Source organism: Juglans regia, chromosome 16 (assembly GCF_001411555.2).
Source record: "Juglans regia cultivar Chandler chromosome 16, Walnut 2.0, whole genome shotgun sequence".
Classification (NCBI taxonomy): Eukaryota; Viridiplantae; Streptophyta; class Magnoliopsida; order Fagales; family Juglandaceae; genus Juglans; species Juglans regia.
In genome coordinates, this window is record NC_049916.1 from 16,869,567 (window position 1) to 16,885,881 (window position 16,315).

General features: G+C 34.9%; 1 protein-coding gene across 3 annotated transcripts; it reads left to right on the forward strand.

The window, feature by feature from the left end:
* Nucleotides 1-3,705: 3,705 nt before the first annotated feature.
* On the forward strand, nucleotides 3,706-16,111 carry LOC108992899. 3 transcript variants are annotated; one of them, XM_035686824.1, is made up of 6 exons: nucleotides 3,706-4,057; nucleotides 14,150-14,397; nucleotides 14,503-14,712; nucleotides 14,839-14,931; nucleotides 15,025-15,120; nucleotides 15,209-16,103. In XM_035686824.1, exons 4-6 carry the CDS (start codon nucleotides 14,842-14,844, stop codon nucleotides 15,569-15,571), a joined length of 549 nt encoding a protein of 182 aa, XP_035542717.1. In that variant the 5' UTR covers nucleotides 3,706-4,057; nucleotides 14,150-14,397; nucleotides 14,503-14,712; nucleotides 14,839-14,841; the 3' UTR covers nucleotides 15,572-16,103. The 3 variants fall into 3 exon arrangements, 2 of the variants coding, with proteins under 2 accessions (XP_035542717.1, XP_018823162.1); XR_001996403.2 differs by adding an exon at nucleotides 7,163-9,626 and having other exon boundaries at nucleotides 3,732-4,057; nucleotides 14,839-15,120; nucleotides 15,209-16,111; XM_018967617.2 differs by lacking the exon at nucleotides 3,706-4,057 and adding an exon at nucleotides 11,493-11,510.
* Nucleotides 16,112-16,315: the final 204 nt, after the last annotated feature.

The following is a 16,315-nucleotide window of genomic DNA, read 5'->3' on the forward strand; positions in this document are numbered from 1 at the left end:
TCTAGAAGCACTATATATAGATTCAGTAATAAAGGATTAGCTGAGTCAATTCAGATATAAATTTGAGATGAATTAAAATAAATTAAAAATAATAGAATAAAAATTAAATTATTTATTATATTTTATATAAAAATTTAAAAAAATTATTTCAAAAATTAAAAAATTTAAATTGTTATTATTATATTTTATATAAAATTAAAAAAATTATAATAATAAGATAAAATAAATTAAGATAAATTACTATAGATTTTGAATACAGTTTTAAATCTATGCTGCATGCACGGAGAGGACAAAAAGTTGCTGTCACGAATGGATCGACACGATTAACGTTAATGCATAGCCTCCAAGACTCAACTAGCTAATGCTAAGAACGGTCTTAATTAATTATAATAATTATGCACGCAGGTATAATCTACCTGTCAACAAACACGTCGCTTTAATTTATTGACCTCGGAATGGAAGTCGGAATGGTAGATAGCAGTGATTGTCGATTTGGGAGTCACTTCAAACGTAAGAGAGAGAAGCAGATAGAGCTAACTAGCTAGCATACAGCCGCAGCTACTATTAGAACAGAGTCCAGACACTACTGCTTGGAAAATAGTACCGAAACGACGAACAAACTCTTATAAGGAATCGTGTTCGAGGCTCTTAGCTCTGGTTACGACAAGCGGTACTTTCAGTTGAATGCGCTGACGTACATATATTTATAGAATTTTGATACACAACTTCTCTATCTTTATCTTTATGCATCATATTTTTTTAAATTTATTATTTTTAAATTAATTTAATTCTTTTATTTATTATTCATATATTAAATATTTATATATGTTTTTTTTTTCATATGACTATAATTTTATAAAATATATCGTAAAAATAACATCACTTTATAAAAAAAAAAAATAGATTACTATATATGTAGCATCACTTTGTGTGAAATCTTGTGAAAAACTTATTGACTTGTCACTTTATTATTAATACGTCAAATACATTTTTAATTGGAAAGCTTAATTATCACATTAATTAACAATAATAATATTTTCGTATTGAGATTGTTTTAATTCTCTAATAAGCAGAATATTTAATTTATATATACCAACTTATAAATAGAGTTATTATCTTGTGTTCCTTTGTTTGTACGTGGCTTGAAAATTATAAACAAACAAATATTTGAGAATGTTTCTCTAGAATATTTGAGAAAGCGATTTTGAAATGTGTTTTCTATTTGATTTTGTAAAAAATTAATAAAATTAATCTTGTACGTGAAATTATAAACAGTTAAAATAAAATTTTTATTCTATTTTATGAAAAAGATGTTTAAAATCAAGGTCCAAACTTTATTTTTTAATTAAAAAGAAAAAAGAAAATTGAAAATTTAACATAATCGATCGAACAAGCCCCCGACTGTTCGGTCCAGACTCGTGCACGGCTGTAATCTTCAACCCGAGAAGCAAGGCAAAGCTTCCGGTAAAAACAAATTAAGGACATGTGACCATAAAAGTTGTCGAAGACTTCGAGGATAAAAGAAACAAAACAGGCACAGGAAAGAGAGTAATATCTGTCGCCATCTTCTTATTGCAGGAAAGTGACACAAATGATACTTGCAATCTTGTAATGGATGGCTCACTCTTTTTTTAAAAAATTAGAATTTATTTAAAAAAATTATCTTATTAATAATAAATTCCATTACTTTAAAAAGAATATGCCAGAATTATATAAAAAACATCATTGATAATACAAAAGACAGAGGGCATATATGTAATAGGAAAAATCTGAATATAAACGAATTTGAATACCAATACCGAGGTGGAAAAGTTGACTTTTCCTTCCTTTATTTATAGACTCTAATTTTGTTATAATATTCCAAGTATAAAAAGTGGTGATTCAACACCATACCTACGCACCATTTTTCTTTTCATTTTATTACTCCTAAGTCCTACCTACCTTCATCTCTCTCTAATCTTAATTATCTACTAACTTCTACGACATCACCTCCTCCTGCTACTACTACTACTATTATCAGCCTTCAAATTCATAACTTCCGTCGTGGCTCTCAAGCAAACTCAAGATGTTAAAACATACAGATTTTATACAAATTCATCAACTGCAACATCCATTCTATTTTACTTACGTATATTTTACACAAACTCATTTATACAAAATTACAGAGATTTTACACACTCATATTATCACAATATTACATAGATTTTATACAATCATATCATCACAAACTTTACACAATCATATTATCACAAATTACACAGATTCACATTTTTTGTTTTTCATTTCCACTATCAAATTACACATAAATAAACTAAGAGATAGAGAAAAAACAGTGTCTAAAAGAGAGAGAAGATGAAGGGAGAAGAGAGAGAGGCTTACCGTGTCTCCAGAATTTTGAGAGGACATTTATTGGACTGTGACCTTGGGAGGTGGTTGGGGAAGGGTGGTTGATTGGGTGAGGTTGCGCAAGGGGGAGAGGCTCGCAGTCGTAGGAAGAGAGAGGTGAGGTCGTGGCAGGAGGGAGACACTCACAGTCGCCGGAAGAGAGAGAGAGACGAGAGTATTGCGGGGTGAGGAAGAAAAGAATAACGGGAAAAATGTCAGTTTTATTTTTATTAAATTTTGTGATGGTTTATTATTGCTGCAAAAGTTGAATATGCCGCCGCAAAAAAATTATCCAAAATAGAAAAAATAATTCAGGTAAGTTTATATGCGACGAGAAAAAGTCGCTGCAAATTAAAAGCTAATAACATCGTTGCAAAAACTACTAACCAATGAGAAATTAATATTTCTAGTAAGATTATTTGTGGCGAGAAAATGTCGCCAAATAAAACCCTTTTTTTTTTGCTGCAAAAACATTTTTCCTCACAAAATTTTACTTGTCGACATGATCTCATGGTAAAATGCTAGCTTTTTTCCCACGACAAGTTTTCGTGTTATCAACTAATTATTTTTCACGAATGTATATCTTAGAAAAAATATTCACGAAAAAAGCTCATATTTCTTGTAGTGTGTGTGGTGTAGAGGCTTTACATTAATAGCGGTACTCATAAAAGTTATATATCGGTAAAATCATCTTTAAAGAAATTCAACTTTCATTTCAAACACAGAAAACTTTATAATTTTCCTTACACATATCAAAATAAAATTATAAAAAACATGACTAAGCATCTCCTTTAAATTTCTAATTATTATAGTCTTTGATAGAATAATAGTAATCCATTATTATTTTTAAATAAAATTCGTAGAATTTTTTTCTCAATGAAAACTAACGGGTGATCTTTTATAAGCTCATCTTATATTCTAGTACATAAGCTAATTAATTATACAAGTCTTATATAAAATTGGAATATTTTAGTCCACACATTAAGTATATACACTACAACAAAATTGGGCTTTTGCCACCATTTTTTTTTCCAGCGGATCATAACTTGCCTCAAATACACAGATTTATTCACCAAAGTCACACCTCCAGAAACAGGCAATTATGTTGTCAATAAAAAGCATTCTTTTCTGCAATAATATTTCGCCGCAATTAATTTTGACATTATAAGTCATATTTGACATGTTTACTGGAGTGTTATAACGACATATAGTCGCCGCTACCGTGGTTCCCATTATATTGATGACTAAATCTTTTTGTGACGATAAAAAATTGTCATTATAGCTGGTTATATAAATAGCACGGTCGTTAATACCCGCGGGACTTTTTCCCCTCTCTTCTGATTGGTTTCTGATTAATTGCAGACTTCCATTTTGGGCAAAACCCACATTGTCCATGGCTAAATCCCCGTACTTATCACAGATCAAGAATCCCTTTGCTGCCTAAATCTTCTTTCAAACCAATTTAATACGGAATTGTCTTCGACGGTGATGATTGTTGATGGTTTGCATATTTTCTTTTTCCTGGTCGATTCGCACGCGGTGGTATCGGGAGATTCTATCCCTAGCTGTCATTGCTCAATCTTCCCCATCCCTTGACTGACTTACAAAAATCAACACTTTCAGCTGCCTTTCATGTGAGCTAGCAAGGGGAGTAGTTGGAAGCTACGGTCAGGTACGTAAGAAGCCCTTCTATTTTTTCCATTGCCACACCTGTTTTGCTATATTTATATGTTTGTCTCCATTTTGTTGAGATGTATGAAGAGGGGAAAAGAGGTATTTCTTGGTAGATTTATATCACATGAAAATTGCTAGTGACATTTTATATAATTGAGAAAACTCTACACTGCAAAAGTTTGGGACACGGCAGATAATGAAGGGATAAAGAACTTCTTTTGTCACTTAGGGATTATCAACGCTTGATGACAACCTTTACCTTACACTTAGATCAAATATTTAATTATTCTTAAACATCATACTGCTAAGTTCCGAACAACGTTAATATTCACTTGTTGCTTCCATTAAGAAAAATCTGTATGATGTTTATACTTCCCTCCACCATGTTGTCATACATAAAGTTATAGCTTCTAGATCTTTTAATATATTTGTATGTTCCATCAACCAATTGGTAAGTTTTGAATGATAGATTCGACTATGTTGACTAAGATGAAATATACAAATGGGTTTGTTATTGATGTTGCTCAATTTGTTGATGGCTGCAACATTGTTATATGTTAGTGGAATATGGTAAATAGGGAACTTGGAAAAAACCTTTGCAACTTTGTTAGTGTGGATCCCATTTGCTCCATTGCCATTCAAATTAACTGACATATAATTTGTACTAATGAACTAATTATATCTATTTTATTCTATTTTCATAATTACAAAATCATGCCAGAAATCTAAGTTTATATATCTGGGTATAGAAAAAGCATGCACACAACTATCAAGCTAGTTGGGTGCCCAAAAATGTTAGTTAACGTTCCAATTTATAAAGGATTTCTCAACAATTATCATTTTATATGAGACGTAGTTTAACAAATATATGTTAGACATCACAACCATGACTTTCTGCTTTATAACTTAGTGTTTTTTTAATTGCTTTTATGTTTTTTTTTTCTTTCTAGTTTGACATTTTTATTCTTCATCAATGTTGGTGGTTGAGCTATCTTTTCAAATGTTCTTAAGGTTCACTTGTGATGTTGCAACCTACGTTTGAATCCAACTTGAAGTGATGAAGTATCAATTTCATCAACACAACTTTAGAATTCAAGAACTCTTGAAAACATGAAATATGGTTTATTAGAATCTTTAACTGGAGTAGAAACAGAAAAATGTGAGACTCTCAAGAAGTGATTTTTTTTTTTTTTTTTCTTTTTGTCTAAGAAGCAAACTACCAAACAACTAGGGAAGCTATCACTCTTCATGTCCAGTGTTCTAAGTAAATCTCAATTCCTTAGAACCTTCAAATACTAACTCTGTCAAGATACATGTAATAATGGAAATCCAAAAAGTAAATTCCAATCTCCAATTAAAACCAAACGTACACACTTATAATGTTTCAAAACAAACAATTTGAATATTCACTAAATACAATTGATTCATATTATAGACCCTAGCTTGTATTGTGCCCCATTATCAACAACAAGTTGGACTCTAATGTTCAAATGCTTGTTGTTTCTAATGTAGACTACTTTGTAACTTTATAGGATGATGAAGTTACACAAAAAAAAAAAAAAAAAAAGTTCAATCTAAACAAACCACATTCCAATATCCTGCTACAACAAACATGCTTAGTTACAGCATGAACTCTCTCATGCTGAATGTCCTACATGTAAGGCATTGATGACTAAGATGATGAACAACAAAATAGCTTAAACTTTGCTGATGAAACTTTTAATGATCTAAAGACCCTTGTCTGCCCTCTCCTTTTCCTTCTAGGATGAATCTGAAAAGTGTCCCTTATTTTTTCTCTGCTTTTTCCGTTATGCTCCTTCCTTTTGTATTGCTCTTAACCGATTCTCTCCTTGGACCACAGAATCACATCCTCTTGCTCTACATCGAGTGTGTTTGTTAAATACCCAAATTAGTTGACTTCTTACTTTCCAAAGATGACCTACAACTAATAGCCCCAATTGCTCACCACTATAAGGGCAAAGGTGGAACATTAAACTTAATTCTAAAGGTCAGTATGAATGTCACATTATTCTTGTTTTTAACCAGGTGTTTTATAAGTCTGTTTAAGAGCAAATTATGATATTATCAATGTAACCCAAATACTATAATCTACTACATAATCAAGTGCTTAGTTCATTTTAGCTAAACAATCTGTTGAATGTAAAATAATCCTCTCCATGAGGAAGCTCAAATTGTTGGTGCTAATCTTATAAATAGTTTTATAAACTCCATATTATAGAACCAATAGGCCTAAAATCTCTCATCTCCATAGCCCCTGACTTTTTTAAATATGTCAAAGAAAGTCTCATTAAAACTCTTCAAAAACTTCGTATACGAAGATGAACTCATCAAATACATCTCAGGATGGCAACCCTTACAATGTCCCAACAAATGTCATCTCTTGCTGGAATATATGTTCCCAAACTTCTCTTTACTCCATCTCCTCAGATCTTTCTTAAGTGATTCCAATTTTCCAGCCAATGAAAAACTTGGAGAATCCAGAAAATAGCCATTACTCTGGTTTCCACCAGCCAATGCTGTCCATATCCTATCAACCAATTTAAAGCACATCATGTGTAATGCTTTCTTATTCTTTATTTGTAGTTTGTTCGTGTCATTTGTGATTCATAATGGGATAAAGGTACCTCCTTCTTTCTCCTAGTCATGGCACCTCCACCTATATGCTTATAGGATTTACATGCATGTCAACATTTTCACGAGAAAATGTTCCATATGTTTTTTGCATTTCATTTTTTGCTCATGTAGTACCATAGTGATCTATGGATGTGGTTTGCAATTGCATCTTTAATAGATATTTTCACCTCAACTTTTAATCGTTTTCACTACGTTGCAATAACTATGTCATACATTAAAGTATCTATGGACTTTAAAATCATTTGACCAAACATGTCCAATTGCATGATATTGAATTATGTGGGGCCTGACCAAGACTATAGCAATTCATTTCAACTACTTTGTCAAAATAATTCACTTCCTCCATTGGTATAGTAGTTGAGATATCTCCTATCCATTGGTTCATGCTCATTCCGATATCTCTATGTTATTTTCTTATATAGTCCTACCTTGTATTTGTTTTACCAAGGTTTCTATGGATAAAGAATGGATGCATATTGAAGATAGATTGAGGTCCAATGAATATGCTGAGGGGGTTAATCAATTCATCTCAATGGCTCAATTACATGCCCCCGCGAGTGATTCCATTAGGTGTCCTTGTCGAAGATGCCGTAATAATTTTTTCCATCCAATTAATGTTGTGAAAGATCATCTGTTCTTGAGGGGGATTGATACTAATTATTGTCGATGGATATTCCATAGAGAAGATGACCCTTTCAATTCTAGGCAGTCACACGATGAGGACGAAGGACCCGAGCTAGGTGACTACATTGATGACGTAGACGAGATGTTAGATGATATCCGAGTAGGATCCTTTATGGATAGTGGAACTGGTTTTGATGCTCGTGGTAGTGAAGATGGTGGTGCACAACACGACTTTAGTGCTCCAAGACACCAGACCTTTGAACAATGTTTTGAGGATGCACGACGTCCACTCTATCCATCTTGTACAAACTTCTCGAAGCTATCATTTATGGTGAAGTTGCTCCACATCAAGACAGTTGGGGGTTGGAACATGAAATCCTTTAACATGGTGATAAAGCTATTGAAATCTGCATTCCCGAATGCTCTCTTGCCTGAAGACTATAACAATGCGTGTCGCTTAGAGCGTGGATTGGGATTTAGTTATACCAAGATACATGTATGCCCAAATGATTGTGTGCTGTTTTGGAAGGAAAATATCGACAAAGATGAGTGTCCTAAATGCAATGCATCTAGGTGGGTCTTGAGGATAGCCAATCAACGAGTACCTCAGAAAGTGATGCGTTATTTTCCTTTGAAGACAAGGTTGCAACGTCTTTATATGTCAAAGAAGACAGCACAAGCCATGCGATGGCATAAAGAAGAACGTATTGATGATCCAAGTTGTATGAGGCATCCGACAGATTCTAAGATTTGGAAATCCTTTGATAACAAACATGATTGGTTCGCCAAAGATGCTCGTAATGTGCGACTTGGTCTTGCAAGTGATGGGTTTAACCCGTTCAATAACATGAGCAAACCCTTCAGCATATGGCCAGTAATACTTCTGCCTTACAACTTGCCCCCTTGGTCTTGCATGAAAGACCCATACTTTATGATGACATGTCTAATCCCTGGTCCTAAATCACCCGGAAATGATATTGATGTCTTTTTTCGTCCTTTAGTTGATGAGTTGAAAGAATTATGGGAAAATGGTATTGAGACATATGATGCATTCAGTTCACAGGTTTTTCAATTACACATAGCACTACTCTGGACTATCAATGACTTCCCTGCATATGCCAATCTTTCTGGATGGAGCACGAAGGGAAAGATGGCATGTCCTACATGTAATTCAGAAACTAATTCTATGTGGTTGGAATATGGGCGTAAACATTGTTATATGGGCCACCGTTGATGGTTGGCCCCGTATCACCCTTGGAGAAAGAAAAAGCGTGTTTTTGATGGTAAAGAAGAATATCGGGTTCAACCAGCAAAACTTACATCCCAAGATATACTTGAACAACTGCGCATGGTCTCTAACGTGCAATTTGGCAAGGGTTCGCAGAAGAGGAAACAGGCACCACAAGAATTAAATTAGACAAAAAAGAGCATCTTTTTTTTATCTTCCGTACTGGCTAGACTTGGAATTGAGACATAACCTCGACGTAATGCATATTGAGAAAAACATCTGTGATAGTGTATTAGGGACATTGTTGAGTATTGATGGAAAGAGTAAGGACACCGCAAGTGCACGTAGGGATTTGGCCAAACTCGAACTAAGGAAAGAATTACATTTAAGGCATGATGGTGATCGTTGCTCGATGAGTCTTGGATGTTACACCCTAAATCGTAATGAGAGAATAACTTTTTGTCAGTAGTTGTCACAAGTTACATTTCCGGACGGCTTTGCCTCAAATATTGCACGGTGTGTGAACATTAATGAAGGCAAAATTTCAGGAATGAAAAGTCATGATTGTCAGATCTTCTTGCAAAGGTTGCTTCCAGTCGTGATTGGTGGTTACCTACGGCCCGACATTCGCCTAGCTTTGATCGAGTTAAGTACTTTTTTCAAAGAGCTGTGTGCACGACAATTGACTCTGGAATCATTGCATCGGCTTTAGGCAGATATATCTATCATCCTCTATAAACTTGAGATGATATTCCCACCAGCATTTTTTGATATAATGGTGTACCTTGCAATTCATTTACCAGATGAGGCAATGCTTGCAGGACCAGTGCAATACAGGTGGATGTACCCATTTGAGAGGTACCTGGGGAAGTTCAAGCATTACGTTCGGAACAAAGCCCGCCCTGAGGGCTCAATTGCTGAAGCCTATGTTCATGTTGAGTGCTTGACGTTTTGCTCTACGTATCTAAATGACATTGAGACCATATATCATCGTGTTGAAAGAAACTCAGACATTACAGAACCATCTAATGATGGATTTCTCTCGGTCTTCCCACAAAAGGTGCGTCCGCTAGGGTCATCTTACACTCACATGATGCAAGAAACACTCTTTTCAAAGGCCCACTGGTATGTGCTTAATAATTGTGACGAGATCGCACATTACCTAGAGTAAGTAATTCATCTTTATAGTTACTGAACTACTTGTCCAACCTATAAGTTAGTGCAGAAAATAACACTTTATTTTTGTAGTGATCATTATAACAAGATCAAAAGGAAACATTCAACTAACATTGAGCGTAGACACCAGGCTCAATTTCTTGGGTGGTTTAGGAAATATGTACGTATTTGTTTCTATTGAGCATAACTATATATATAGTTGTTTACTGCTTTGTGTGCGTAATAATTAACTACCAATAATAGTGCATAAACATCTCATAACCTTCCTAATTGTAGTTGTTCTTGACTTACATATTAGATTCGAGAGTTGCGTACAAGGAATCCAGCCGGTGTTGAGGATGAAATACATGCACTCGCATGTGGTCCTGACAAGTGGGTTGCATCGTACGCTAGGTGTATAATGAATGGAATTAGGTTTCATACAAAAGATCGTGAGATACATCGTCGAACGCAAAATAGCAGTGTGGTAGTCCGTGGAGAACATCAATCAAAGCCAATTGACTTCTATATGGTGTTGAATGATATTTTAGAATTTCGCTATATGGGTTGGCGTAAGGTATATTTGTTTCAATGTGATTGGTGGGACGTTGGTGATAGGAAAAGAGGGATACGTGTTGGCGACCACTTGACGAGTTTGAATACATCTCGGACTTGGTACAAAGATGAGCCTTTTGCTCTTGCATGCCAAGCTCAGCAGGTCTTTTACTTAAAAGATATTAGTGTGGCAGGTAGTTGGTATGTGGTTCATAAGATAACTAATAGGAATGTATACAACATTCCTTTAGTTCAGTCGGTTGAGGGTGATGATGATGTGGAATCTGCTGATAGTGATGCTTATTAGGAAGATGAAACTAATATCAGAAACATGTCGAATGCAGGGTGCAATGACCCAGACTTGATGAATCCATTGCATAGAGTAGATGAAGAACCTTTGCTGATTGACCCTTCGACCATATTAGAACATCAAACAATTGAACGAATTGACCAAGAGGCCTTTCTTGAGGATGATGGTTGTGATGATGAGTTGGGAATTGACAATGCAGATACCAATAGTAGTGGCAGTGAAGAAGACCATGCTCTACCCGATGATTCAACCTCAGATTCAAATGATGGTATGGGCAAGTGCAAGATATTATTGTTTCTATTTTCCAAAACATATGAACAGTGTTTTTAATGTAAAGACCATAGAACACGAGATTGCTAGTATAATCACACTCTTACATACATATCTTTTATGTTATGTGGTAAGTAAAAAATTGATAGAGTTGCTCGAGTCAATCTCACATGCCAATCATGAGAGAAGGTGCGTGCTTGTTGTTATCTCGATTAAACATGTCATGCATCATATATGTATGCATGCGTTGCTTTAATCTTACTTTGACGCTGGTGCCCATGGGTGATTGGCAGAATGAATAGGATGGTCAAATCAACCACATAAGTTGGATTCAATGAGTCATGTAGAAAACAAATAGACATCAACTAGGGAAGCTTATAAAAAGGTATGGTTTTGGTATTTTTCCACTGATTCACTGACATATATACAACTATTACAGCATAGACCATTTTCCTCTTCATATATAGGCCTTTCTATACAACTATTATAACATATACCTGGAATATATGTTATAATACATATAATTAATAGTTGATGCAATAGATCATGCGTGAATCTACATAATGATTCAAGCATTTTGGTCTTATATGCAGATGAAGACTGTTGTGGCAGCCAAATAATTATGAAATTCATGTGCTGGAGTTTCATTAATATGTATGTTCAAGGGTGTGAATGAGAAGCCTGAATTATAGACGAGATCCAGCAAAACTGTCTTATTAAGTAATGGTAGCCATCAAGTGGTGGTAGCCAAATACTAATGCATAATCTCCTATTTCTATTAACTTTTTATTTAGCTTCCTAGTCAAAGTTGATGTGATTCTTATAGTAAGATGGTTTGACAGGTCAATACGACTTCAAAAATCATAAAATCCTCTGTCAACAGCAGGTTACTACCTATCCCAATAATGAAAGCGGCTGGTATTGATCAAAATTGTTGAACATCCAATATCAATATATAAAACCATGCGATGTAATGCATTAACATTAGGTATGTGAAGACAAGCCAATCACCCTAATAAAAAGCGAGTTGATAGTTTCTGGTTATGGCTAGTTCAGCAATGAATTTGCTGGGTTTAAAGATATTTAAAGGCTTAAGATGCAATAATTCAATTGAAAGGCCCCACTAATATCATGTATATATATATATGATGTCAAATGAAATTTTTGAGTTTGTTGCTGTCGTCTTCCATATTAATTAACTAATATGGAGTGATGGGTTTGTTGAATGTGGGGCGTGGATTGGTGTTTGAGTACTTCATCAGTCTCCATTAGAAATTCGTGCAAAAAATGCCTATGAATTTGTCTCATATTTCTGCTTAAAAAGAAATAAAAAAAAATGTTCTCATATTTCTATGTTACCACGCCTATAGATTGGGGGGTAGATGGATATTCAAATTAGCACTTTATACAATAAAATTATCCGAATATGCAAATTAACTCATTTGCAAAGGTTGACATAATTATTGAATTTATACTTCTATCGTCCATTGCATATATATAGTTTGTAACAACATTGATAAGTGTTGACAACTACTTGTAAAAAAATAAAAGGGAAAACAGAGATGCACGTATATATTAATTTAAGGCAGTGGCCATAGGTGATAGATCTAGAAAAACAGGCTGACCTTTATGGGCGGGAAAGACACAAAAAGAAGGGCGGGATATAGGACTGTGCACATGTTAACTATGCAATATTTTTTATCTTAAATTTGTTACCCAAATTGCAACTGACTGTCTACCAAAGAGCCCATACGGTGGTTAAGCTGACCACCCCAATTAGTTCTTATCACACAAAAGAGGTAGAGAGTACAGTGCAAACTGAGAAATAAAAAGATAGAGTGGAGGGAGTACTCTGGGAACGAGAAGGCCTACATCACTTGCAAGCCAAACATCCTCAGAAATTCCAATAGATTTGACTATCAATTTCCAACTTGGGCTTCTTGCAAAGGAAGGAATCACACTACACCAACTTTCCCACGAAGAGCTTGGGGTTTGCTTTAATCTTACTTTGCTCTCCCTCCCTCTCTCTCAAGTATATTTTTTCTACATATTTCTTACCAACCAGATGGTAATGTATTAATAATATAAATTCTTCATCCAAACTAGAATGGAGAATGCTAGTTTTGGTGGCTTTGCGGGGGCCTAAAATAATAGTTTAGTCAACTTGAATGGAGTGATGGGTGTATTTCACTATCCTATTGATGGAACCTCTTCCAAATCACGCATCTAGATTTTTTTTTTCAATGTTTTCCAACTAACTTGTTTGCTGCATTCTGGTAGGTAAAAAAAAAAATTGTTTGTCAATGTAAATTCTGGTTTATTTAATTTATATTAAAAAAGGTAATGCATGTTTCCAACATCATGTATGGAAACATTCCGTGAAGTTCTTTTTTTTTTTTTTTTTTCCGAATGTTGGACTTTTTTCTTAATCTTTTTTATTTTTATTTTTTATCTATTTGATCTAGCTACTTGTATTCCCTTTTTTTCTTTTGATGGTAGTGTTTATAATTTTTTTACCTACTCACCCATGCAACTACGAATCTCTTAAAAGTTGATCTTCACTTAACTTGTGTGCAACAGCAGTTACTGGAAGAATTTCTTCCAGTAACTTGATTACTCTGGATTTTCAATGAAGGTTGAATAGTTGTGTCTGTTTGTAATTAGTGGAATGTGTCAATGTTGATAGTTTCATACAAGACATGTAATAATGATACGATGCTGGAACTTTTTCTAATGTCCAAGTGGGTTTTCAACTGAGTATTTTCGAGCATTTGCACATTTCACCTACAGTATATGATCCAAGATTCATATATATTTTAGGCACAAGCCACAAGGGAATTTTATTCATGCATCTTTGTTGATAATACTCAGTTGTTGGGTGGTACACTACACTTGCTCATGAAAACAGGGGAATAAAATAGATAATTCGCTTATCTACTTATTGTTTAGTAGGACTCCTATTGCACGTACTGATAATGGTGAGATGGGTTAGAGGAAGAGTACGAGGTGGACGTTGTGGGGATGTATTTGGTGCTAGAGTCTCAAGGTTACGTCATGGGCCTCCACTATTGCGTGATGTAGGAGATACGGAACAGGACCCATCATTAGATGGTTCAACTCAACAACCTGATGTGGGTGTAGAGGACGCTAGGGAAGAAGCTAATGAGGCACAGGGGACTGTTACTAATGAACATAAGTTGAAAGATTGATACTTATAACCCATCGTAATGTTTATTCCACTTATTCACTTGGTATGATTATAGGTCTAACAGACTTAATGATATTGGGTGCAGATTCTACAGAATTGCCTACTCGAAAATGTGGTCGGGGACCAGCAAAAGACACTTTATTTGAACGCGTTCGTAAATTTGGGAAGATACCTTTGAACATTAAGGATGGACAAAGAGGTCTATCGTGTGAGAATTACAATATATTTTCTGGACGAGTGACAATGATTGTGAGACTTCATGCAAACATGCGTCATGCAAGCTGGAAAGCAGTAGAGAAAGAGGAGAAATATGAGCTCGTTGAGCGTGTTCGAGTAAGACATTTTATAACTTAGTTGGATTGCCACCTTTTTACTACCGTAAACAAAAAAATAAAAATAAAAGAAATGCAATCTTCACTGATTCATATTTTTTTATAGGCTGACTTTATATTGGATTGGACACAAAGTTCCCATCGTGAGTGTGTGACAAATGCACTTGCTCGAAAATACAATGCATTCCACTACCTCTTACGAAAGCAATACCTGGGGTATGCAACGCACGAAGCAGCACTTTTTGGTGGGACAACCTGGATGGAGAAGTCCGTATGGGAACACTTATGTGAAATGTAGTCAAGTGAAGGCTTCAAGGTAAATGTTACTATGCTTTGCAACTTCTACCCGTAGGTGATACATATGCTTTCTTATTTTTTATTACTAGTGCAGTAAGGTTCATTTTATAGAAAGAGTTTGTAATGTTTGAAAATATAATCACAGAAAATGTCAAAGGGAAATAAAAAAAATAGGCGAAAACAACAAGTCAACCATACTGGTGGGAGAAAACCTTTCGTTAGGATTATGGAGGAAATGGTAAGATGTAGTTAGTAAATTCATTATTATTTCTAGCTCATATATTTCTTGCATATGTGATTGGAGTACCTAACAAAGTCTTTGATGATAAAGAATGAACAAGTCCCAAACTTGATAGCTTTTTATAAAGAAGCGCATTGGTCAAGAAAGAAAGGTAGATTTATCACTGACACAGCAGAAAAGAATTACGTAAGTGGTTGTAGCTTTTGATGTTAAGAAAACAAAACCTATTTCTTCTTAAAGATTACATAATGGTGTGCATTATCTATGGATGTAGAATCTGATGCTTGAGCGGTTGGATGAGACCGAGATTGATGCAGGGAACAGAGATGAAGCTAGTAATGCAGCTTTCAAGGAGGTTTTAGGATTTCGATCAGGTTATGCAACTGGACTAGGCCACAGTGTAGTACCTGAACCATCTCCTTACATGCGCAACAATAGGGATTATCAACGTATTGTTGAAGAGAATGAGAAGAACAAGAATGATGTAAATTTGTACAAGAGTCAGTTAGAGGCAGTGAGAGCTGATTTACTAGAATTCAAGAACCAATTTAAAGATTATGAGAGGTTGATGAACACTCACATGGCTGATTTGGAGTGCCGGAGGGAGTCTCATCAAGTGACTCCCATTGATGCTTAGGCATCTTGGCTAGTTGAAATTAGCCCTTGTTTTTATTTTTTGAACTTTTTTTGAAGGTTGAGCAGCTAGTTGATGGGGATGATGGTTTTGAAAAAACTTTTGTTGAGCAACTTAGAGTGTGGCTTGGTTGGAAGTTTTGAAGAAGATTTGGCAAGTCCATGCATATTGACAGGTGCATATTACTCCTGTCATGCTTGGTCCGTGTATGTAATTACATATGCCATTTGATATTATCTGATTTATGTCCTGAAATATACGTAGATAAATTTGTATGTGAATTATGTGACACATGATAGGATTGGCAGTTGGATATGTACACTGAAAATGTCGAGATTGTATTTTATTTGATTTTGGGACATTATCTGTTTTGATACCTTCATAGGAATCACTAAATTAGTCCAGAAACTATCATTAAGGGTAGTTTGTTTTTGATGAGAAGACAAAAATTATACTTGAGTTTGTGAAGTCTGCTAGTTGTACAATTTATTGTCACAATTATATTAATGGACAACAGTGTTTCTTGATATTTTTATGCAACGGGTCTGTAGCTGGTAGGAAGGGGATTGGAAGGGACTAGTGGTAAAGACACAATGCTGCCTGCAGATAGATAAGAAGCATTATCATTGTCAAGTGTTTTTGAGCCAAGACCACAACTATTGACAAGTAAAGCAGATCACAATTGGCCACGATCTGCAAGTTGCCATATACAGGGAAATGCTTTATGTTTTCCTATGTTATTTTATA

Excerpts from the sequence above, each read along its gene's own strand:
- LOC108992899 (XM_035686824.1), top strand. The coding sequence starts at position 14,842 with ATGTCAAAGGGAAATAAAAAAAATAGGCGAAAACAACAAGTCAACCAT. Across the intron at positions 14,932-15,024 it reads TTAGGATTATGGAGGAAATG|AATGAACAAGTCCCAAACTT; the intron begins GTAAGATGTAGT and ends TTGATGATAAAG. Across the intron at positions 15,121-15,208 it reads ACACAGCAGAAAAGAATTAC|AATCTGATGCTTGAGCGGTT; the intron begins GTAAGTGGTTGT and ends CTATGGATGTAG.